Source organism: Stigmatopora nigra, chromosome 2 (assembly GCF_051989575.1).
Source record: "Stigmatopora nigra isolate UIUO_SnigA chromosome 2, RoL_Snig_1.1, whole genome shotgun sequence".
NCBI classification, from domain to species: Eukaryota; Metazoa; Chordata; class Actinopteri; order Syngnathiformes; family Syngnathidae; genus Stigmatopora; species Stigmatopora nigra.
This window is the reverse complement of record NC_135509.1, coordinates 18,419,796-18,444,352: the sequence shown is the minus strand read 5'-3', so window position 1 is coordinate 18,444,352 and position 24,557 is coordinate 18,419,796. Positions and strand designations below refer to the sequence as shown.

Below are 24,557 nucleotides of genomic sequence, written 5' to 3'. Positions count from 1 at the left end.
AAATCACTAAAGTGTACCTGACCAAACCACTTGGGCCAGACCAAACCCGTTAGCAGGTGTATCCTACCTAGCCCATGGGTCTTTTGTTTGACACCCCAGTTTTATAGAACAATCTGTATCATCTACATTGAATTTTGAATGTATTGCCTGTCAATAATTAAACTTTTTTTCTCCCCAGAACCAGATATGCATGGCAACACTCTAAGACACATTTCAGACAGTGTGCAAGGAGTCCAGCGAAGGAGAAAGACATCAACAATTAGAGAGGATGGGTGAGACAGAGGATGAGCGTACTGCTCAAGCCAGCCAGCTTTTTGAGAACTTTGTCCAGATGTCCACATGCAAGGGGACGTTACAGGCCTTCAGCATTCTCTGCAGGCAGCTGGACTTGGATCCACTGGACTACAGCAATTTTTATAGCTCCTTAAAGGCTGCAATTAAGTCCTGGAAGGTCAAAGCTTTGTGGACAAAATTGGATAAAAGAGCACAGCAGAAGGTCTACTGTCAAAATAAAGCCTGTCATGGAACTAGGGTTGTGAAATATATTTGTGAAATATATTTGTATTCTTATATATTTAGTCTTGCACCCTTTTCACTATGATGTATTAAGTTACTAGAATAGAATTTAACTTACACCTACTGGTTAAAATGTGCACTACACCTTTTGCTTTCCACCTCCTTCATTTGTATTAACGCCTCCCATTTTTATGACTTGTCTCTAATAAAACCAGGTTGTTTGTAGGGAGTCGCCAGGAATTCCTAACGGTCATTCAGGAAGATAGACTATCTTTCTGCTCTGGCTACACTGGCGTCCTCCTTCATATGAAGTGGTTAAAAATCTCATCACGACTGGCTGTGTGTTTCCTCTGCTCCGATATTATTGAATGTATATGGTCTTAAACCTGACATTTTCTGGTGCCGAAACCCGGGAGATTCATTTCTGAATTTCTCGGACCGCGGTGGACTGAAGGCCAAGAATTACTGACGTCAGCCCTCTTACTTTGAAAGAGGGGGCATTTCGGTCGATCGCGGCCCGTTTGAAGAAAGGAACCCGGCCGGAGAAAAGAGGAGACAGGCAGACGGTAAGTGCATTTAAAATTTATATATAACAAGGCTGGTGAAATCCCGTTTTTCCATTCGAACGAGTCGTGGAAAAACGCTCCAATAGTGGGAGATAAGGGATGCATACATGTGAGGATTACGTATGTCGTTAAAATTGAAATAGAAACGTAAGGTATGCAACGGATGAATGCTTAGTCGGCAACTAAGTGTTTCCATGAAGTACGTCGGTGACGTGACGTTTACTTAAGGCGGGAGTAAGGTTCCCCCTGTGTTAAAAGGATTTCACAGATTGTTCAAAATAAGGGAAACCTTCCAAAAATAATGCACTCGATGAGTAAAAAGCGCTAAATAAAAAGTAATCATTATATAGAGATATAATAAAAACGGAAGTACGCCGTGACGCGCGCAGGCCTTGCGAAATAAAAGAATAACGGTTATAAAGTCGACGTAGACGGATAAATAGGATAATAACGTTATTAAAAATATAATAAATTGGTTGGGACGTCCCTAAAAAAATCCTAAAGAAATATATTAATAGAGTAACATTTGACCATTGTTTGGAAAAAGTTCAAAAAATCTTCAAACAAAAGAAAAGTTGCAAAAATGGGTTTAACAAACAGCAAAGAACTCTCAACTAACATGAAGTTTATGCTGAAGCATTTTCCAGGATAATTGCACATATATGAAAGAGTGGAGGAAGAATAAAGACAAAGGGTGCGGGGGAGAAAAGGGCAAAGCACATGTGAAGAAAAAATGGCTGAGCCGAGGACAAAGGAAAAATGGCGGCCAAATGGAGTGAAAAAAGCCTTCTTTCCCTAACCCATCCCAAAACTCGCCAGCATGACAGGTCTGATGGATGCCAGGCCTGCTAAATGACAGTGCCCCCCTACTATCCCCCCTCTCGTACCAGGCACGGGGGGGGGGTCTCCTGGAATGCCAGACAAGATGTCTCAGGTTACCTCGCATCAACAAGAGCAGAGGGAGATAAGAAGATAGAGACAGAGAGATGTAGAGAGAGAGAGAGACAGATAGTTGATAATGTTATGATATATTAGTCACAAATTATGGGTCCTTTATTAAACACTGAAATTTATATAAGGAAATTCTTAGTGAAAGGTTATTTTTCCTCAATTTTAATTATGGTAATAGTGAGCCCAGAAAATGGCTCTTATTTTAAATATAACCGCCTTCTTGGAGCGGATAGGAATTCAATAGGGATTCCGCTAGTGCAATTTAGCTATCCTCATAGCTAATTTAGCAATATGAGAGTGATTTGTGATTCAGATTTAAGTATTAAGAATCATCCAAATTATTAAATGAAGACAAAGCAGAAATGGCATTGATCCAAATTATTAATGATATCAAACGAGAAGTTTACAATGCAGAAATGGCATTGATCCAAATTATTAGGTAAAGTTTAGATAAAAGTTGAGATAAAATAATTAATTTAGGATAAGCATGATTTCTATAGGATGGAATAAGATGAATCATGTTTAGTGCACGAAATATAATTCATTGTTTTTCCATCACTAGATGAAATATGCTTTAGTGTGAGTCATATTAATGACTATTAACCTAGTTCTTTTGAGAACGATTAGTGCTGATAGGACAGCAAAAGGTGGTTAGCTGCCAATAAGCCCTTTTCAGGGATGGCGCTCTCCACTAGTGAAAAAAATGCAGACCACTGATGTCTGATTATGAATGCGTGTGAGCGTGAATGGTTGTTTGTCTTTTTGTGTTCTTGATTGGCCAACCACCAAGATATAATTGATCCCTTAGATATCAAGGTGGAAAATGATTTAGCAAATTGGAATCAATTTCTGAAACTGCCAATAAGCCTTTCTGGATGGCGATGAAAAATCAAGGAAAATTGTTTAGTCCAAAGAATTTTTTTTGAAGATAATGCATTGGATTGGAGGAACAAATCTGCAATGCGAAATTTTGAGCACTGAGAAAAACAAAAACAGTGCATCATATGAAATTCCAAAGTACCATTGATGTATAGGGATAATGGCATCCAAATTGTGTTAACAGATTAATTGACTGAATTGACAAAATGTTCCATATTTTGTTACCATACCAAACGCCATTATTCACTACACGATTGGAGCTGAAGGATGACTCTAATCTGGCTATCTGTATAAAAGAAAAACTTTAAAGAAACGCACTAATTTTGAGTTAGCAGAAGAAGACTGTGTTTTTCAACAGGAAACATGGAGAAGACGCACGAGCAACCCAAAATGAGAACGTCCGTACAACTCTTGCTGACCAAACAGCAGACATGAAAATAGCGGAGGATGCAGATCCATCTTTGCACTGTAAGAAGGTTCTCTCAGTTGAAATGTTTGAGGAGACAGGTAAGATAAGCTTATTGACGCGATCAGACGTAATGGAAAGCATCCAATATTGATTGGAAAGATTATTGCTCGAGGAGCAATGCCATAAACCATAAGGAACTTTTTATATTGGTTTTATTGTCTCCATAAAAAGAGTGAAAGCGTTTCAATTGAGAACAAACCTTCTTACAGATTTTTAAAAGTAAACAATTAGAGAGAAAAAGAGACTACAATGGATAGATATGTAACTAAATTTTAATTTTATGCCTGACTACTGGAAAAGTATTGATTAGGAAAGTTTTAAAGGAGACGATTGGCAAACTCCAAAGACAATGGAATGTTACATTTGATAAAAAAGACTACTAGTTTGGGATATTTTAGAATTTCAAATAATTGAGTTTAATATGCAACGCGATACACATTGTTAATTGAATTGGGACTTCATTAGTATGCAATTTATAAGCAATGAGTTTTAATGGCTCTAAAAGACAATTATGCTAGAAAATATTAACCCTAATAAACAAGGGGTGGTTACAGTTTAGTGGGTTCAATTCTTTTCAGAATTATAAATGTCTACATTTGTTTCTGGATATTAATTGATGTGAATGTAACTGTTGCAGAGAGCGGGAAAGCTGTTTTCCTGAGGAGAAGGCAGCCTGGTTTGCTCTATGTATTCTTCATATTTTTAGCATGATTAGTTAATTTGTGTAATTGCAGGAAAGGAAAAAACAAATATAGTTATTGATCTTAACAAGGAAGCAGCAATCAAAATAGAATACCAGCTAGCATATTTAATTTTGACTGATAAGGCATATAGTTAGAAATTAATTAAGATTGTTATGATTTTTGTTCATTGGGATTTTAAGCCCAACCACATAGCGGTAAGAAAATGTTAAGCACACGCTGAAGACAATGACAGAATACAGCAGGGAAAGCAGCAGCAGAAATCACCAAACAGCATACACAACAACAAAAAACTGAGTCGATCTAAAAAACGGTGTTAATTGATTTAAAAACATTGCACCATAGAAAGAAAAGATGCATGGATACATGAAAAAGCAGAACAATCTACAGACGGCCTATTCACAGCTAAAGGCCTACCGTGCCTACCAAAGAATTTATTCCAAAATTGAGCCATGGAAGGAGCCATGTCTCAACAGGGGGGAAGATGGACATGGCAGAGCATGTGTTCCATGTCCCAGAGGCCCAAACAAGTGCAGCGGGGAGACAAAGTTGGAACCTTCACGAGTGCGACTGAGGGTAACCCCTAAACATCTGGATGGCCTAACAACAACAATAACAACAACAAGTGCAACGTCCAAAAGACCGTGGGACTTAAAGAGCGCACAAATGGTACAATAAAACCAAGAAACCGATAAACTTGTCAAAGAACATGTAAGCTGCCGTGATCTTTTTGTCTATCCTGCAGGAGGTGGTGAAGTCTGGTGACCAGAGCCTGATTTGAGTCATAAAAAGAAAGTCCTGGTCCTCGCCACGTTGGGAAGGCCCCTTCGTGGTTTAACTCACCACCCCCACCGCAGTAAAGATTGCTGAGAGGTCGACGTGGATTGACCAATCCCAAATCAAAGTAGTTCGAGACAACGGTGACTCTGAGTAGACTGGAAATCGGGCGGTTGCAAAACCCTTGTCCGTGAAAAAATCATCTGACGTCTACTCACCTGCCACGAGCACCTTTCACCTAACCTTGACCTCTCATAGTTTTTACACCCTCACGCAGAAGCCAAAATGAAATCAGTTGCCACCCCCATTCCTGTGACTGTACTATCAGTGGCAGCCTGGGTGTGGCTGAACGCCCCACCCCCAGGGATTTGAGTCGAAAAACGAGACAATGCCGTGCTGCTGTCACAGAGGAAAGTGAAGTGGTATGAAAAGAGCAATCCAAATAACCACTTTGAAGAAAATATGTGGTATCATTTCATGGTATTTCAGACAAAAACTAACTGGTGTGAATGAAAGTTGTTATGTGTGTAGCCGTATACCCATTTCCACAGGTATCCTGATATCCTGAATTCACTGGGTCTAGGTGTCACTTTTAGCACATCTGCAGTGATGCAGGTGGTCCAAAATGCATTCCTTTGAAGGGGAGTGAACACAACAGTAAGATATATAAGATCAAAGTCAGTGGAATTCAAACCACGTGATTCAATCTGGGGCAGTGATGTTCCTGGTGACCATAAGTTGTGGTCCACCCCCCCCCCCAGAAAATCATTCTGTCACTAACTTCCCAACTTGGACATTGAATTGTTACATGAGTGTTCATTAACCAAACTTTTAAAGCCCTACATGGTATAGCAGATGAATTAAAAGCCCTTAGAGAAATGGAGTTGCAAGACCGGACGGTCCTAGATTTGATAACAGCCAAGGATGGAGGTGAGTGTGCCATAGTTGGAGAGCACTGTTGCACCTTCATCCAAGATGGAACCGGTGACAAAGGTAACATAACTCGTGCCATAGCTGAAATGAAAATCTTAGCCAACACCATGGCCCAAGATCACTCAGCCGTAATTGGTATCACTGTGGTCGTGGTTACCAACCGGATCATGGTTCTCTATTCAGATTAAATTTGCAACTCCCTTTCTTGCGGTTTTACTTCTATACTGTATCTTTTCAATGTGTGTAATCCTTGGTATGAAAGTTATGATTCAAAAACCTATGTATGTCGAGTCCTGCGGGTAATTGTACATGTCTTAACTTCAAAACTGTGTTCGCTCATAAAGAGGGACGCAGAGGAATTTTCTTAGATAACCTTGAATTACCTCACGTTTTTCACCTTTGCCTTCACAAATGATTTTGTTATTTTCCATACCCTGTTGAGTGACTATTGATGATATTTGTTTTCTAAAACCTGCAGAGGAGGGATATAGATTGATGAAAATGAAAATTCTTTCAAAGTAACTTCAGGGGGGAAATGTGAAATATATTTGTATTCTTATATATTTAGTCTTGCACCCTTTTCACTATGATGTATTAAGTTACTAGAATAGAATTTAACTTACACCTACTGGTTAAAATGTGCACTACACCTTTTGCTTTCCACCTCCTTCATTTGTATTAACGCCTCCCATTTTTATGACTTGTCTCTAATAAAACCAGGTTGTTTGTAGGGAGTCGCCAGGAATTCCTAACGGTCATTCAGGAAGATAGACTATCTTTCTGCTCTGGCTACACTGGCGTCCTCCTTCATATGAAGTGGTTAAAAATCTCATCACGACTGGCTGTGTGTTTCCTCTGCTCCGATATTATTGAATGTATATGGTCTTAAACCTGACAAGGGTAAGAAGCAAAAAATCTGATCAGTAAATTATGAGTTTCCCTTTATACAATATTAGTTACATGTGCGGTTAATACTTAATGACAATGCCAATATGAAGAAAGGAGAGAATCCTAGCAGGCATGCAAACAACATGCACATATCACATAGTAAGGCTTGAGCCCAGGACTGGGCCCTTGATCAAGGAACTGTAAGGTGATGGGTACATTTGGACCGCTTTATGCAACACATTCATTCATTTTCCGTAATTTCGCGTTGTGCGTTTTCTGGTCCATGTGTAGGAAAAACTCGTGTGAAGAAACTGTTTAGTGCTCGTAGATATCTGTTATACACAAAAGATATGCGCCAAAAAAAGATAAACAGCCTCTCGTGTCATGGCCACCAGGCTTTCTCGCATCTCGAAATTTTTGTCATATCTAGAGTGAATTATTTGATCGAAATTTTACTCGTACCCTATCATCTCGTAGGTTGAGCAGCTCGTATGTTGAGGTACCACTGTATTACCAAAACATTATTTTTATGTGTCATTGTTTAATGGAATCATTTAATAATAATAATAATCGGACATAGGCCCTGTCATCATCATCAACAACAAAAGCCTACTTGTCATCACACCCAAAAACTGCACGTGACTAAATTGGTAGTGCTTCTCCACAAGGCGCGTTTACTCAGCAAAAGAGCTAAATAAGTGATAGTTACGGACCCGTAATTTGGCATTCTTCCAATCATCCAGCAGCAGATGGAAGAGGATAGTCCAAAGTAGGAGAGTTTGTGAGTCAGAATGTCCAGTTTTATGCTGTTAAAGGCTGAGCTATAGTCTATGAAAATCATCCTCACGTAATTTAAGACTGATAAGAACAGTCACGGTGCACTGGTTGGAATCTTTGCCGAAATTAATTTAAAAAACTGTACACTATCCATCCTCCTTTTTTCCTCCTTCTCTTCTGTCGCCATCGAAGCTAATGCTGAAAGTTGAGCCTATCCTGTCAAATTTCTGGCAAACGTTTTCATTCGATTTATTGCTGAAAATGTTTGTTCCCGGTTATGGCAGGCTTGCTTGCTTTGGAGTTGTCAGACCTTTCTTAATCATGTCCAGCTTTTTGGACATCGTTATGGCTGAAATGTGATTGGTTAAATGCATCAATATGAAAACACACATCTGGAAGCAGTGCAACCAGGGGGAAAAGCAATGAAAGGAAGCTAACAGACAATTTGGAATTATTATTAAGTATTCATGGACAAAATATAATTAACATCAGTCTGTGATTTAGATATTTCTTAGGCTAGCCGAGAAGGCCTTGACACAAAAAACTGTTGAATGGACAACAATGGCCATAAATTATAAAACATATATAAAAATAATACAAACACAAAAGACCAATGGTGGACTCTTATCTATAATAGTAGTGACTTGGAAAAAAGAAAAAAAAATAAGTTAATGTTAAGGTGAATGCAGGGCCCATTCCCCACACTCACTACATTGAAAAGACTCCTCCATTTTAGCACGGTACTTGACTAACTTCATAGAATTTAAGATAAGATGTCTGGAGAGGAAAGGGGCCTCAGTGTAAAGATAGCAGAAATTGGGTTGGCCTCAAATAATTATTTATTCTCCCAAACATTTTGGAAAGTGGAGCTGAAGAAGAAATGTTGTGTACTTATAGCTTGCTGTCCAAGTCTGTTCTGTATATCAAATATCTGATTGGGCAATTTAATTTATTCATTTAATTCATTTTCCAAATGTTCTCAAAATAAAATATTGCAGAAAGAAGCAGCTTTATCTCGTTTGCACGATACAATGTGTAGTTCAGCTGGTCAGCAGTGCAGTATAAGACTGAGCTTCTGTCAAAGTATAAAAAACCTTTAAAAGTTAAAGTAAAGAGTTAAAAAACATGTTCAGTTTTCAGTTGTGTTGGTGTTCTTTTTTATATAAATGAACCTGCAAAGGATATATATATATATATATATATATATATATATATATATATATATATATATATATATATATATATATATATATATATATATATATATATATATATATATATATATATATATATATATACACATACACATACACATACACATACATATACACATACATATATACATATATACATATATACATATACACATACACATACACATATACATATACATATACATATACATATACATATACATATACATATATATAAATATATATATAAATATATATATAAATATATATATATACATATAAAAGATTAAATATTGTGTCCTACTTGTTCTTAATTTTTGACAAAAATTGTTAATTTTTATATCTTTTATATTTGAAGCCTAAAACGGGGTGAAGGTTTTTAAAAGTTTTAGGGTGCCAAATACATTCGCAAGGCACCGTATGTATATGTATACAGTATGCCTTTTTGCTTCATTCTATTCTGTTTACATCTGGGAAAATCTATACTCTGTCAATGTATATCAATGAAGTCTTTTTAACTTTATCTGTACTGTGAGTTTGTAAATCCTTAAAGGTCAATCCTCGAAAAGCTCCGGGCCTGATCTTATTGAGCCATAAGCTCTGTACTGAAGTGTCAACAGTATTCTGTATTTAGCCATCCACGCCATTTTTTTGGATCGTCAATGGGGCTGTGTCATTGGCGAGGAGTAACAAACTCAAATCTCCAACCTTATTACATTGTCAAACCCACCAACTGCAATAAAAATCAGCACAAAGTGCAACCTCCCGTCCAAGATAAGTGTTTGCCTAATAAATATACAGTCCAAATTTTGTCATCTCTTCCAATCCAATTGGGAAGGAACCTGCTGCCCCTATGCTCCGAGCATCTTGAATGGCTACGTGGTTCCAAACACATGATCAACACTTTTTTTGCTATTTTTTTTTAACTAAACTGCACTCATTGTCTGGAGCGCTATCGGCTCTTAGAAGGCTTCAGCACACTACGCAAATGTTGCTTTTTCCTCCTGTAGTTTATTTATTTTCTAGCAAGGCCTTGAACATGTGTTTTGATTCTTTCTGTGGAATCCAACATCGGTCCTGGGTCATAGAATTCTAATTTTTTCTTTTTGCAAATTATCTTCAAAATAACCTACATTAAAAAAATGTATGCCTATAATGTTGACCTATTTCAAATGCGTCATTGGATATTCTTATCACTTTTGGTTTAGCTATAATGAATAATTTTGACGAAGGATTGTCACGAAACATTGTCTGTTCTATTCGCTTTTAGTGTCTTATCATTGGTGGTGGCCCTTGTGGTCTGCGGACAGCCATTGAGTTGGCGCTTTTGGGATGTAAGGTGGTGGTCATTGAAAAGAGAGATACATTCTCCAGGAACAATGTGCTGCATCTGTGGCCCTTTACCATCGAAGATCTGAGAGGCCTGGGCGCCAAGAAGTTCTATGGCAAATTCTGCGCTGGTTCTATCGATCATATCAGTAAGTAAATTGGCAAAGCTTTTATTTTTCCCGACCTGGGCTAATTATATGTTTACATCTGATTTATTTGAAATGAACTGTTTAATAACGTTGTGAATTCCATGAAGAATAATCTTCAAAAATGTTTTTGATTCACACATTTTTTCTCAGTGTTCAAGATAAACTTTTGAATTTTGGCAACTATCTTGTTAAAGTGGGTATTTATGCATATCTATGATGCACCACCTGCTTGATTCTTTACCTTGTAACCTGGAACCTTATGCTACACGTAGCCATGACACATATTATGAGTCAAATTAACTGCAGATACTCTGAGTAACACCAGAAAATCAGCTGTGTTGTTATATTTCACTTACCTATATTTATATTTGCTCATTGTGTTTAGAATTTCTTTGTATTTTCTTTCCATTTGTGGTGCTTCTCCCTTTCTGAAAATGTCTTAGCAGTCCAATCAGCGATAATTCTGGAATCAGAAGTTCAGGAATGTGGAGCTTGCGCCGAGTGAAGTTTAAATTTGGAAAACCCATGTGCTAAAATTGTTCCTACCAGAAATTAAATTATAATTGCCAAACTAGAATTGAAAATATAATTTGCAATAGTGTTTGATTTTAAATCATTGCATTGAAAAACCTATTCTGGTATAATTTTCAATCATATTTGTTAATTTAAAATTTAAATTGACTCAGTTTTTCCACATTCAAATTCAGATCAATAGATTAAAATTAAATTTCAGTTTTACAGTGACATGTGACGCGGAGGCGTGAGTGTTTAGCACGTTGGCCTCACAGCTCTGGGGTCCCGTATTTATTTCCAGGTCGGTCCACCTGTGTAGAGTTTGCGTGTTCTTTCCGGCCTTTGTGGGTTTTCTCTGTGTACTCCGGTTTCCTCCCACACTCCAAGGCTGACTGGACACACTAAATTGCCCCTAGGTATGAGTGTCAGAGTGAATGGTTGTCCATCTCCTTGTGCCCTGCGAATAGTTGGCCAATAATTTAGGGTGTGCCCGCCTCTAGCCCAAAGCCAACTGGGATAGGCTCCAGCACCAACCGTGAGCCAAGTGAAGATAAAGTAGTTCAGAAAATGAATGAATGAATACAGTGACATATACTTTTTAGGAAAAGCTGTCAAATGCAGAAAACTAACCTTTCTAAACACGGACATGAGAAATGATATGCAACATTTTCCAAATTCCGTAATAATTTTAAGGTCAAATGATTATAACGAATAGAACCAAGCTTAGAGGACCTCTCTTGTCATGTTACTTCAGAGGAGCAGCTGTGATTATTGGTGCAATGTCAGTCCTATAATCTTTTTATTTAATTCTGCAGATTTGACATTGGCGTCATAGGTATTCACTATGACCCGCTAATCAAAGAAGTCAAACGAGCTGTTGAATTTGTATTGAATTTATTTATACGCTTCAAGTATTCCCATGTAACACAGTGAAGCTTTAACATCAGAATTACTATCACCATAATATATAATTATAATAACTGATAGGTAAAATAAGGGTTTGGTGTATTGTATTACCAATTGCACATGACTTGGAGAAGGTGTTGATGTTAGTGGCATCGGATGATGGATAAGGCTAAGAAGCTAGCTATTAAGTGTATGTCAGGATTAATTGCCAAATGGCATCAAGTAATTGCGAGAAAAATTGATGAATGCACAGTGGTGCCAGCAGAATTGACGCAAGTGATGAGTCTGCATCTTAGAGAAGTTGAATTTGATGCTGTGGCAGAAAGAGAAAGCTGACCAGTACTCATAGTACTTTATAACAACTTCTCCGATTCACAGCCTCGAAAATTACTGCACTCATTTGTCATCATTACCTCTCAGTCACCTTGTATTTCAGTTACAGCTGCTCTGCCGGCTGCAAATGGAGTTGAGATTAAGATAGATGTTGCTTTCCAAAGTCTGTATAAAATTTTCCATTGCTTACAGGTATCCGTCAGCTCCAGCTGATGCTGCTGAAAATTTGCCTGATTCTTGGGGTTGAGGTTCACGTCAATGTAGAATTCATCAAACTTGTTGAGCCACCCGAAGAAAATACAGATGGGAGTAAGTTTCTTGTGTTGTGATAGTTAACAGAACTAAAGACATAGGGTTTTAGATTAGTAAATGCTAAACCTTTCTTTTACAAACTCTTTTAAAACATAATATTCCTTAAATCTACTATCAAGCTACCCTCTGTCACTAACTTCAGATTTATATTAATATAGTAATTCAATATTTCAATCCAATAAATCAAGTTTTACTGTTTAGGTTCACTAGTTAAAAATGGATCCTGTCATCCAATATTTTAAATTAAACTATTACTATTGAACAAATCACAGCCAGACTTCATATTTTTTGTGTATGCTATTGTACTTTTATTTTATACCTTACAATTATTTTATAGCATTTTTGCTATGCCCCTCAATAGGTCCTAGTTGGAGAGCAGATATTAAGCCCTCAAGCCACTGTATCACAGAATATGACTTTGATGTGGTGATTGGAGCTGATGGACGTAAAAACACACTGGATGGTAAAGTGAGAGAGTACCAACAAGAATTATACGATGGATTTTTGTAGTGTGTGATTATAGTTTTTAATCATTGTTATCTCAGTGTTCACAGAAAAATCTTCAAAAAGCAAAAGATCTTTATACAAGTGTTTTGCAAAACCAAATTAAGTTAGTGAAGGTCAGGTAACCTTCTGGTCATAGGAACTGTTTATTTTAAGAATAACTATTTTCGTAAGGAAAGGGAATATAAATTATGATGATTGCAGTATTTAGCATTGGCATCAGAGACCAGGGACCAGTTTGTTGCGTAAAGTTACAACTCTTTGCATTTGCCTTTGATTGTTTTCATTTGAAAACATTTATCTTTCTTGTTTTTCTTTTTGTAGGTTTTGGTCGTAAAGAGTTTCGGGGAAAACTGGCTATTGCTATTACGGCTAACTTTGTCAACAGAAACACTACAGCTGAGGCCAAAGTGGAGGAGATTAGTGGAGTTGCCTTTATCTTTAACCAGAAGTTCTTCCTTGAACTCAAGGAGGAAACAGGTAAATCAACAAATGTAGTTGCTTTTAAGACTGTAATTTATACCTTCTGCTCTTTGTTGATCTTTCTTTAATTAAAATGTCAGTGCTAAATCTGGAATTGCTGAAATGTTTGTGTCGTTTGGTCATGTTTTCAGGGATTGACTTGGAGAACATTGTTTACTATAGAGACAACACCCATTATTTTGTCATGACTGCCAAGAAGCACAGTTTGTTAGAAAAAGGAGTTATTATTCATGTAAGTTCATGTGTTTTAACATAAAAATCACTTTTTAAACGTCTTGTTTTATTCTGTATATATATTTATGTGAAAATGCAATTAGGACTAATTCTTGAATTTAAGACAAAGCATATACATTTCTGTACAAAATATCAATTTATTAGTACATTTCCTTCATCTTTTTATATTTCTGTTCTAATATAACCAGTTCCTTAATTACACCTTTTTAAAAACATTTTTTGGGTTTATGTTTGCCAGTAAATGATCTCACCAAAATGGCCTGGGAGAACTTTATTTAGATAATATTATTGAGATAATGTTGATAGACTGCTGTTAAACATTTTTCCTATTGACTCATATTGTTTTTTTGTTTGGTTAGATTAATTGGAAATATCTTCAATTATGTTAACTATCAGATCAAATTGTAAGCAAGGAATACTCAAACATTGTACTTATTTTTATTGCTATGAAGCTTTACTTTTTTTCCCATCTAGGACTATGTCGAAACAGAGCGTTTACTAAGCACTGAGAATGTAAACCAGGAAGCTTTGCTGTCCTATGCCCGAGAGGCTGCTGATTTTGGTACAAATTACCAGTTACCATCGCTGGATTATGCTATCAACCACTATGGGCAGCCGGACGTAGCAATGTTTGACTTCACCAGCATGTATGCCTCAGAGAATGCTGCTCTGATCAGGGAGAAACATGAACATCAGCTACTGGTTGCACTTGTGGGAGATAGTCTGCTTGAGGTATGTGTCTTTGCCTGATCATCTTTTCTATACATTTTTCAAGATGATGATGATTCTTTCCACAGCCTTTCTGGCCAATGGGTACAGGTTGTGCCCGGGGTTTCCTGGCTGCGTTTGACACTGCTTGGATGGTGAAGTCATTTGCGCAGGGGAAGAACCCACTCGAGATACTGGCAGAAAGGTTTGCGTGTATGATTGTTTTTCCTCTCTCTTATTTATTTATTTTTCTTGAATGTGCAGGTCACTTTTTTCTCTAAGCTTGACTCAGTCAAGCTTGTCCCATCTCTAATAGTTTTATCAGTGAACTTTATTATTAAACATTATCCAACAAGCAAACTGTCGAATGGCAGAAATTCGCAAGTGAAGTAAAATTTATTTTGTTTACGGAACCTCGATTCAGTTTGCACATGGCCATTTGATGCTCGTCTGAAATTAATGCGCTGTGAATCAAGCTCTACTTTTCTAGATAAAGACATAACGTTTGTGCTTAATTTATTCCAACATGAAAAATGTGTTCAATTATAATCAATTTATAGTGAAGTACACATTGGGCCATTTTTATCAAATCAAATTTTAGCTTATTTTTTCTTGATACAAACAGATATATGTTTGAAGATGTGTGCAGAAATTTCAGTTATCTTGAATTTTTGTACTGAAGCCAATTTTCGAAAGATTTTTGTTGCGTGAGTTGGCCCACTGCCATAAAATACAGTGCCTTAAAATAGTATTTATATGTGCTCCAAAGACCTAACTTTTTTAATAGGTTTTTTATTTATTTATTTTAGTATATAACAAAATTAATGAACCCTGTAAGCATACAATGCAGTGGACAAATATGTACTGCGATATATTTAGGAATCTGGCAAGTAGTTATAGATCATTTTTTCAATGACAGTGCAGCATGAATACAAGTTGCTACTTTATAGTGTGCAGTTAGCTATCCATAATATACATTGGGACATATTCAGGCTATAATGTGATTAGTCCAGACACATGAGAACATACTGAATGAACATATTTGATTGACAAATGAAGCGTGATATCATCTATTGTGTAAAATTCACAGTTAAAGCCATCTTTAGGTTCCACAGGTACATAACTATCTTTTCTAGCAAATCGTATTGATGTTAAAATAACAACTAACCTGAAACAAGACCAAAAGGTCAAGTTAGAAAATTTCCCATGTGCTTTTATTTTATTTTTATTTATTCATTTTATGTATTTATTCATTAATCATTACAAAACATCTGTTTATATATTGGTTTTGCATTCCCTTTTTGTGTATCATTATCTAGGGAATGCATCTACAGATTGCTTCCTCAAACAACTACAGAAAACATCAGTAAAAACTTTGATCAATATACCATTGACCCTGCTACCCGCTATCCAAACCTAAATTCCAGTCGTGTACGCCCCCACCAGGTCAGTATAACACTGAACTTCTTCAACATTATTCTAAAGCAGATTATAAAATAAACAATTACAATATCAATCTGTAGTTGTTTGAAATGCCTTATTTTAAGTTAAATGTATAGGTGTGGCTGTGGCACAATCTATTGGTGGTGGGAGTTCTTCAGTGACCACAGTGTTACCAAATTTCCACCTAAGACCAAATTTCACCTAGTGGGTTGGCAGGGCATTGAATGGCAGCAGCCCCGTTTGTGTATGAATGTTGGCATGAATGAATCTGAGCCAAAGTAATGCACTCTGGAGTGTGCAAAAGATGTAGATAAAAATGCAATGTGAAGTACTCTCCATTTGCCATATCGAATGTAGCTGACAAGTGAAATTAGTGTAAACTGTTTTACATTTTGTTGAAATATGAAAGTTCAGACTTTGCAATGTCACATTACTTATAAAAAAAAATAGTATCACAAGTCTTTCCTCTCTAATTCAAAGGTGCGCCACTTATTCAGAGGTGGAAAACAGGACTCGTCTGACCTTCAAAGTTCCAGTACTAGGCAAATCAACCATTCCAGAGGAGGTGAGGCTCATTACATTAATTATTTGATCGAAATTTTCATTGTATCTAGAGCATCTCGTAGGTAGAGCTGCTCGTATGTCGAGGTACCACTGTAACTAGAAAATGAAGAAAGCAACTGAAATAATTATTCAAGCCAACCTAACCTGTTAGGACAGTTTCTATTAACTATTCCATATACAGGAAACAATGATCAAATTATCAAAGCAGACTAAAAACAAACACTAAAAGAGGCCATGAAAAAAGGAAATAGCAAATAAAAACAAGAGCCCAAATTGCAAAGCATTAAAGAATATTTTAGGTATATGCATAACCTACAGGATATTGTGTATTTTATTTTGGTAGATGTCTGCATTTAAGATTGACTGTGCCATACTTGTCCGTGGTCATGTACAGTATAAAAACTGCTTTACAGTCGCAGTATATTTCAATAAGTTTTGTTCACGTTTTTTTTAAATAAAGTTGAATTTCCTCCACCCACTGTACTGGACTTCCCACAGACAAAGATATCCAATAATTTTTACTGTTTGTGCAGTAAAATCTTCCAAAATTCAAATCCAGTACTTGAACTCCTTTTTACAGATGCAAATTTCTCCGCTTTCCTTTCTGCCAAGTTTTATGTTACTTCTTCGTTATGCAAAGACGTATCCTGTTCAAGAATTCAGACATTGATATCCAATGTTACCAGCTGTGTATGTACGGTTCTCAAATTGGCTGGCAGTGAATGAGCTAAAGAGGGCCTCACCTGTATCAATGAAAATGATCATGTTTCATCTGCCCTCTGCGATGCCAGATAGCCATAGATTGAGGATTCCATCTCCCCTGCCAGACAATAGAGATGTTGTGAAAGCAATTTTATAGAGGAGAAAATGAAAGCCTACAATAGGAAGGGTCAAAATCCATGGACTTTTGGAGAAAAGGACACTTCAAATCTAAGCAACCGATTCTTAGATGTTTGACAATTAGTTTTTTGCTTTACCTATACCTGTAATCTCTCCAATATAGCGGCTTCAACCTTTGCAGATTTACCACCTCACAGATTTATTATGGGGGAAAAAATCTTTTAAAATTCTAAGTTCATAAAAATGTGAAAATCCATGCTGAAACTTGCAAGCGGAAGTCACTCCCCTGTCATCCGCTTGCTACTGGGACTCAGCACTGAAGGAAAAAAAAAGTAGTTATAATAGGGGTGATCCTACTTTTTTGTTTATCGCGGTCATGTCTGCTCTTCATTAACCGCGATATTCGAGGAATTACTGTGCAACTAAGTAACACTTCTGTATTCTGTAATGGTAAAAAGTGTTTATTTTTCTTTTTTTATAATCAGAGAGAATGATACGGATTAGGTTGACCAGACACGTTTGCATCATATTGTAGAATCAGTAATGTAAGGGTTGTTTCCTTTTGTGCAGGGCCTGAAGTGCGCCCTGACCGGCTACTGACATGGTGTCAGAGACAGACTCATGGGTACAGAAATGTCAACATCACTAACCTGACATCTTCCTGGAGGAATGGCCTTGCACTTTGTGCCCTCATTCATAGACAGAGGCCTGAACTCATGTAAGAATGCACACACTTTACAGGTTCATAACAAAAGACATTTGTGCTACCTTCACACTAGTACAGGTCAATTCCAATTTCTTTGCCTGTGTGTGCCACATATCTGATTTTTTTCTTCATTTTTTTGATGTAGTGTGGCCAGTCCAATTCCATTTCTTTCAAATTCCAACATGGGATTGTTATGTGAATACAATTTAGATATTGGTGATCATAAAGTTCAGTTTTGCTTTTAACATTCAGAACGACTCTCTTACAGAAATGTGGAGGTTTGTCTAAATGCTGTCTGGTGTATTTAAGCTGGCTGTTTTGTAATGTTTTCTTCAGCTTGACCTGGAAACCCATTTTGTTTAAGCACCTTCTCAGTTTATTTTGAAACAGTTACACCATATTTTTTCTTTTTCTCTGAAGCCTGTATTTCAGCTGTACAGCTTCACTTTCCAAACAATCTTCATTGGACCATTGCTTATAATCTCAAAAGCAACCATATAATATCTTTTAAAACTTATCAAGATAATTAAACTTGTTTGGGACCATTTGGGTGATTTAACAACAAAAAAAGACTTTACTCTGATATAATGAAAGTATCCCAAAAACATCAGATTTTCTTAAGAATCGCCAAATGTTCTCTGATTCTATTTGGGTCAGTAATTTTAGCTGAGCCCGACTGTTACAAGTACAAGTTGCATTTCAAAATGTTTCATAAGTATGCTTTCTGCAGTAAAAATATCTACGTATAGACGTGATTTTAAAAAAAGTTTTTTTTTTTTTAAATGGATCTGAATGTTACTTTTTCAAACCTATCTTTGTCCTTGGTTTATTTAGAGACTATGACTCCCTTAATGAGATTGACGTGGCAGCAAACAATCAATTGGCCTTTGATGTGGCCGAGCAACGCCTTGGGATTCAGCCCGTGACGACTGGAAAGGAGATGGCGGCGGAGGTAGAACCAGACAAACTACTAATGGTTTTATACCTCTCCAAATTTTACGAAGCATTCAGAAGCTCTTCGGGAAATAAAAAAGGTCAGATCAATACATTAACATCTAAAAATATTCTCAGATAATGCCAGGTTGCCTCATTTGAGCATTGTACCTTTTATTCTATAATGAAAAGATGGGAGTCATAATAGTCGTTGTACATTTTTTGTTTTTAATATTTGGTGCAGATACTTTATTTGTTTAAAAGTGCTGCTGCATTAGTTTAAAACAATGAAAAATGGACTAGTCTGGATTCGCCTGACCCCCCTGGGCTTTTTCCTCAACAAGCACTAGCGTGTCGGCATTCTTTTTAGTGGTTTTGCATGTAAATGCGTAATTTGATGTTTTGATAGCCTCAGGTTTGGTTATATTTGTTTGAGTGATTCTCATAGTGGGATTTGTTAACTGTCGAATGAGTTACATCAAGTTTCATAATGGTGAAAAAAAAAAAATCAAAACACTGATCATAATTACACTAGCATGCAGGAAGAACAGGTAGAGTATTGCTGTAGTATTTGGGGAAATAATTGAAGTGACCTACGACTCTACTGTCAACTGCAGTTTGTTACTTTTTCAGTTACTATCTTCCAATGGAACTTGGAAATGCAAAAAAGTGCATGTGTATGCGCATGTTCTGTCCCATAGTTTGTTTAATAAAGGATTTCTTGTGTTTTATGTCACATAAGCTTTAACAATATGAACCTACTGTGCTATTTCAGGAGAAAAAGAAAGAGATGAGAATAGTGAAAAACAACCAGCAAAAAGCAACCTTTGCCAGCCCAGGAAAAGGATACCTAAGGTACTGTACTATATTACTGAACATTATAACTTCTGATTTTAAAAATGATTGATACACTTATCACTTCACACCACATCTGCTTTTTGCCTTTTATTTAATCAGCACATGAGGATAATAATATTTTATCTTTAATACATGGATTTTGCTGACTCAATCTCATCCAAAGTGAAAAGCAGTAAATTGTAAGTGTCTTTTTTGTTGTTGTGCTTGTTCTCGCAGGACGACAAAAAAACGGACGAAGATTCAGTAAATAAGAGACGAAGAAAGGGTAATGGCTACCTCACAGAGGTACATTGTTTTTTTCATCACTTTTATCACATTATTCATTGCTATAATATCATGACATGTAAAAATGGTTCTACATAATCTTTCTTGTGTCCCCTTGCACTGCAATGGGTGACAGTTATCCTGTCATAGTGCGCCCTCAGCAGGTGAGGATGGAAAACTACAGGAGAACCGGGTTCGATCCATGGCAACACAGCTTTTAGCCAAATTTGAGGAGAACGCTGCAGAAAAAACGCATGGCAAGGTTGGATATTCACATGCAATACATTAAACACCTGAGTCACATTTTTAAAAAAATCTTTCTGTGCTTTTCCTGCATTTGTTGCTGAAAATATTCAGGCAACAGAGAATCATAATCCTGGGGGGAAAATAATTATAGGAGTGTAATTTAGGGTTACATTGTATTAGTGTCATTGCATTTAAAGATTGGTCAGTTATGTGATACTTGGTATGTCTGAATGAAAAAGGCAAGGGCATCAGAATGAACTTATAATTGGGAAATTATCTTTTTCCCCCATGTATTTCAAGGTTAAAATATAATTGTGTTTTGAAAAATAATCATAGTTGCAGGGCAAAATTAAACTTGTTACTCATCGCAAGAGGGATTTATTTTAATAGTCTTATAATGTTGAATTTATTTGCACAATCGAAATAAATGTAAATACAATGACTTCATTAATTATGCAGCATTACTGAATAAGAAGTTACCCTATAGATTACATTTAGGTTAAAACAGTGCCACTCATTAATTCTCTGAATAAAAATAGACAGATGTTTCTATCAAGATGGCATCCTGATTCTAAATGAATCAAACACAGTTTGTTTATTCTATTGTGGAAATGGCAACAGGTGGATCTACAAGATTTGCAGCATCTGGTGTTGAAGAATTGAATTGATATTCACCAGCATGACCCGATTTGTTGCTAGCATAGCTATATGAACTAAGGCGTTGCTGTAGTGAACGTTTTTGGAACCATTTAACTTGAATTTTATGGTTTCTCTTAGTACAAAATGTTACCACAGCGCAGTTGTTGGAATCCACTGGACTTTAAAGGTGCTATCTCGTAGAAGAGAGTTTAAATCTGGCCACTCAGTCTGTTTATTCTGTTATAGAAATGGCAATAGGTGGATATGCATACATTGCACCTTAAGTGATGGAGAATTAAATCAATCTTCATTAGACTAACCCGATACACGCTTAGCATAGTTAGATGAACTGAGGAGTTGCTGTAGTAAATGTTTTTAGAACCAATTATCTTGAATAAGTTGATTTTCTGCAATCTGTTTGGTGCTCTCTCGTGGTATTATATTGTACCACTGCACAGTGGTTTTGAATCACTTGAGTTTCAAACAGAATTAATAAATATTTTGCAACACAAGGGACGCTTCTAGGGAACTTTTTCTTCAACCCTTTTATTTCCCCTTCTTTTTTTTCTACTTCCTTTTCCTCATTCCTTCTTTAATCAGCCTGACGATGAACTAGACAGCATATCCTTTGCTTCACCTTTGTCACCTTCCTCCACTCCACCTCCACTCTTAAATGAGCAGGACGTGGAGAAGAGTGAAAATCCTCGCTTTGCAAAACCTAAGGATGCTCACCATCCCACTTCACCTCCTTCATCTCTGCGCAACCTAAAACCCAAATGGCAGGTATACTCCCGACTGTACAGCATGTGTGCAAAAGTTGTACTCATGGTGTACACATTTATGGTTGATTTATTTGCAGATTTTAATTGTCATATAGTTGTCACTCAATTTCCTCTGCCTCCGTGTCTTCCCTTCCATATCTTCAGCCCTCCATCTACCTTCGTTTATTGGAAAATCCTGCTTCTGTGGCTCCACCAAGCAGTTTCCTTGTTTCTCCCACTCCTTCTCACTGTATAAGCACCAGTTGCTCTCCTTCAATCTCACAATCCAAAAGCCCATTGTGCTCAGCGAGTGCTAAACCCCTCTACCCAGAATGCACCTCTTCTATTCCTAAAGCCAGCCATTGTTCAGCTCCTGCTCTGTTGGATATTAAATTTTCCTCAAAAAAGTCAGAGGAGGAAATGCAACAGGTGAATATTTATACTGGTATTTCAAGCGCAGAGCTCCACCTATTAATTAAGTTTATATTATTCAAGACAAAATGCATCTTAAATATATTTCCATGTTCTTGATCATTTCTGCCCCTTTTTTCCCGACCCTCCAGATTAAATCTGAAAATATTTCTACTAGACAGTTTGGTCAAAACACTATAAAGGAAAGAGCTGTCCACCTTTCATCCTTGTTAACTGGCTCCAGGAAACCTACTCCTGTTCATTCTTCCTCTATTCCTAAAGCACAGGTTCAGCTCATCGTGTAGTTTGTGGTTGTCCTTGCATTGCTTCACCTTTAAATGTCTGACTCTTCTCCAGGTTGAACTATCCACTTCTGTCCTACCTCTTCCTCAATCTAAAAACGCCAAAATCTACCCAGTGGTCCATCCTGTCCCTGACCCCAAAGCCCAGGCTGGTTTTTCCTCTAATTCTCCTCCCTGCAAGAACATGAAAGACTCCCCTATCCCTCCACAGCAAAATTGTCATATGGAATCCTTGTCTGGAAATAGGAAGATCTCAATTGAAATACCAGTTTCTAATCAGAGCAAAAATGCCAAAACTTCTCTGCCTGAAATCAAGTTTTCCTCAGAGCCAGTTTTTGTAGAGATGAAGGAAGTTGAAGGAACAGAACAAAGTCTTCAGCACAGTGTTGAAACCAAACAAATCTTCAAACCTGCCCATGAGCTATCAGAGAGCAACAAATGTGACAGTAATGTAAAGGTAACAGATGTGTGCCAAAAGATTTGCATTAAAAGAAACGGCATTGAAGGCACATTAAAACTAATAAGAAATTATTTAAAAAATACGGTTTACATGGAGTCTGCACCAACACGTTTTAATTGGTTGGTCTTCCCCCTGCTGTATGTCTTAGCACAATGGAAGTTATGGTCTTGAAGACTCTAAAGGAGTCATTCGAAAATCATTCATTCGCTCTGAGAGTTGTCCAACTGGAGCTCCGAGCTACAGTAAAGAGGTACTAGAGAATAATCCAGACACCCTCAATCCACGTTAATTAAGAGAAAGAAAATTTCTCTCCTTAACTTTGTTTTCTGAACTTTCTGCTTTCCTCTCTTTTGCACTTGGATTTCTCTTGGTGGCAATATTAGCGTACAGTTGGAAAAGTGTCATCAACAATAGATGCTAAAGCCCAATTACTGGCCATTCTCTATGAGACAGATCACAGGCCCGGTGCCTCTATGGTAAGATGGGAGTGGATATGTAACACTCGGCTTCATTGCCTTTCCTGCTCTTTCGACTGAAAAGCTACTAACTTTTGCCCCAAAAAATAGCAGCACCTGTTACAAAACTATCTTGGGAAGTGTCTTCTCATCATTGCATGCATACAGAACCAATTTCATGCTCACCTAACAATAATGTACAGGGAGGGAGTGAAGAATTATTCAGCAAATGAATATTTTCACCACATCATCCTCTTTATGCATGTTATCTTACTCCAGGCAGTGTAGTTTCAAAAACCTACTACCAATTAAGCATATCAGGTGATGTACTTCGGAGAAGGACTTCGGTCCAAAGTTTGGGTGCGCGTTAGGTCTTCGCATTTGTTACAAAATCCCAGTAAAAAACTGCCCTCTGCTGGTGAAAAAGTCCGCTCCGCAGCCGTTTTAATGGGAGACATCAAACCGGTCTTTGTCCGTCAGATGGTGCACGTGAGCCCGTTCCACCAGTGCTTACACTTAGAAATAAATAACTCAAGAAGAATGGAATCAATTGTTTGATGAATCTGATTATGAATCAGACAGTCTTAAATATTATGATGAATTAGACATAGCGCTATGTGACCGTCAATGCGATGCAAACAATGGCTTCTATCTCATTGAGGGTCCCGATGGGAAGAAAGGGCGAATTTATGTATGGGAGGCTCAGGGTTATCTTCATGCTGACTCAACCTTGTAGACAACTGGGGAGCTGCTTATGCTGGAATTATCGGGAGGTTCGCTGATGATTATGCAAGGTGGGCTGAGTTAGGTACAGTCTTTTCATGGTACTGAACTTTTTATTGTCTTTAAATGCACCATTCAATAGCTAAAAACCTCCAGTCCAACTCCCAAAAATATTCAGCTTTTCTATTAATGAATCTTTTGGGTTCATTAAGTAGATGGTTGTTGTGCAATAATAAAATGAATCCTCAAAAATTCAAATTCTCATCTAATAATTGTGTACTTCCTGTATTAGCAATGCAACTGAGCTTTAAAAAAATGCCCAGTATTCCTCCTAGATGTCTAGCCTAGACTCAAACTTTTGGAGGGATTTTTCAATTTTAAATCTGGTCAGGTACACGTTAACAATTTTTACGATTCAAAATATTTAAAACAATAAATAAGAAATCGAGACCTATACTATGCACCAATGTGCCTTGCATCACTGCAGGCTTAATGCTGTGAGTGCATGCCTTTTGCTGCATGTTATTTGTTTTTGTGTTTTTTTTTTCTTCAATTTGCCCACCAGATTTGCCTTTGCAGCTACATATCCATGCTAAATTTCAAATATTGCCTTTCATAACATCACTACCATTGCAATTCAGTGCAACTTGTTTGCTGGCTGCATCTTTGATACTCATGGTGATTCTGAGGTTTGTGTTCTAAACAGCCCTTTTCTAATATATTTTTGGTTCAACTTTTTTATTCCTAATATATGTTCATGGGAAAAGAACTCCAGTAATGAAAAGGTTTGTAATTTTTACTGATATAATCCTCTCTTTCAAAGTTTTTTGT

At 37.0% G+C, this 24,557-nt stretch overlaps 1 protein-coding gene across 1 annotated transcript in view; it reads left to right on the top strand.

Moving 5' to 3' along the window:
- LOC144214771 (F-actin-monooxygenase mical2b-like) overlaps positions 1-24,557 on the top strand; it is a 49,971-nt gene that overhangs the window by 10,843 nt on the left and 14,571 nt on the right. Inside the window, exons 2-22 of the mRNA XM_077743423.1 lie at positions 179-532; positions 9,921-10,128; positions 12,073-12,189; positions 12,554-12,655; positions 13,021-13,176; positions 13,311-13,411; positions 13,888-14,145; positions 14,211-14,326; positions 15,441-15,567; positions 16,045-16,129; positions 17,539-17,686; positions 18,509-18,708; positions 19,383-19,462; positions 19,682-19,750; positions 19,866-19,991; positions 21,215-21,397; positions 21,541-21,804; positions 21,939-22,073; positions 22,144-22,545; positions 22,697-22,798; positions 22,932-23,024. Coding sequence (XP_077599549.1) covers positions 269-532; positions 9,921-10,128; positions 12,073-12,189; positions 12,554-12,655; positions 13,021-13,176; positions 13,311-13,411; positions 13,888-14,145; positions 14,211-14,326; positions 15,441-15,567; positions 16,045-16,129; positions 17,539-17,686; positions 18,509-18,708; positions 19,383-19,462; positions 19,682-19,750; positions 19,866-19,991; positions 21,215-21,397; positions 21,541-21,804; positions 21,939-22,073; positions 22,144-22,545; positions 22,697-22,798; positions 22,932-23,024 — 3,336 coding nt within the window. The 5' untranslated portion in view covers positions 179-268. The remainder of the gene's footprint in view (positions 1-178; positions 533-9,920; positions 10,129-12,072; positions 12,190-12,553; positions 12,656-13,020; positions 13,177-13,310; positions 13,412-13,887; positions 14,146-14,210; positions 14,327-15,440; positions 15,568-16,044; positions 16,130-17,538; positions 17,687-18,508; positions 18,709-19,382; positions 19,463-19,681; positions 19,751-19,865; positions 19,992-21,214; positions 21,398-21,540; positions 21,805-21,938; positions 22,074-22,143; positions 22,546-22,696; positions 22,799-22,931; positions 23,025-24,557) is intronic.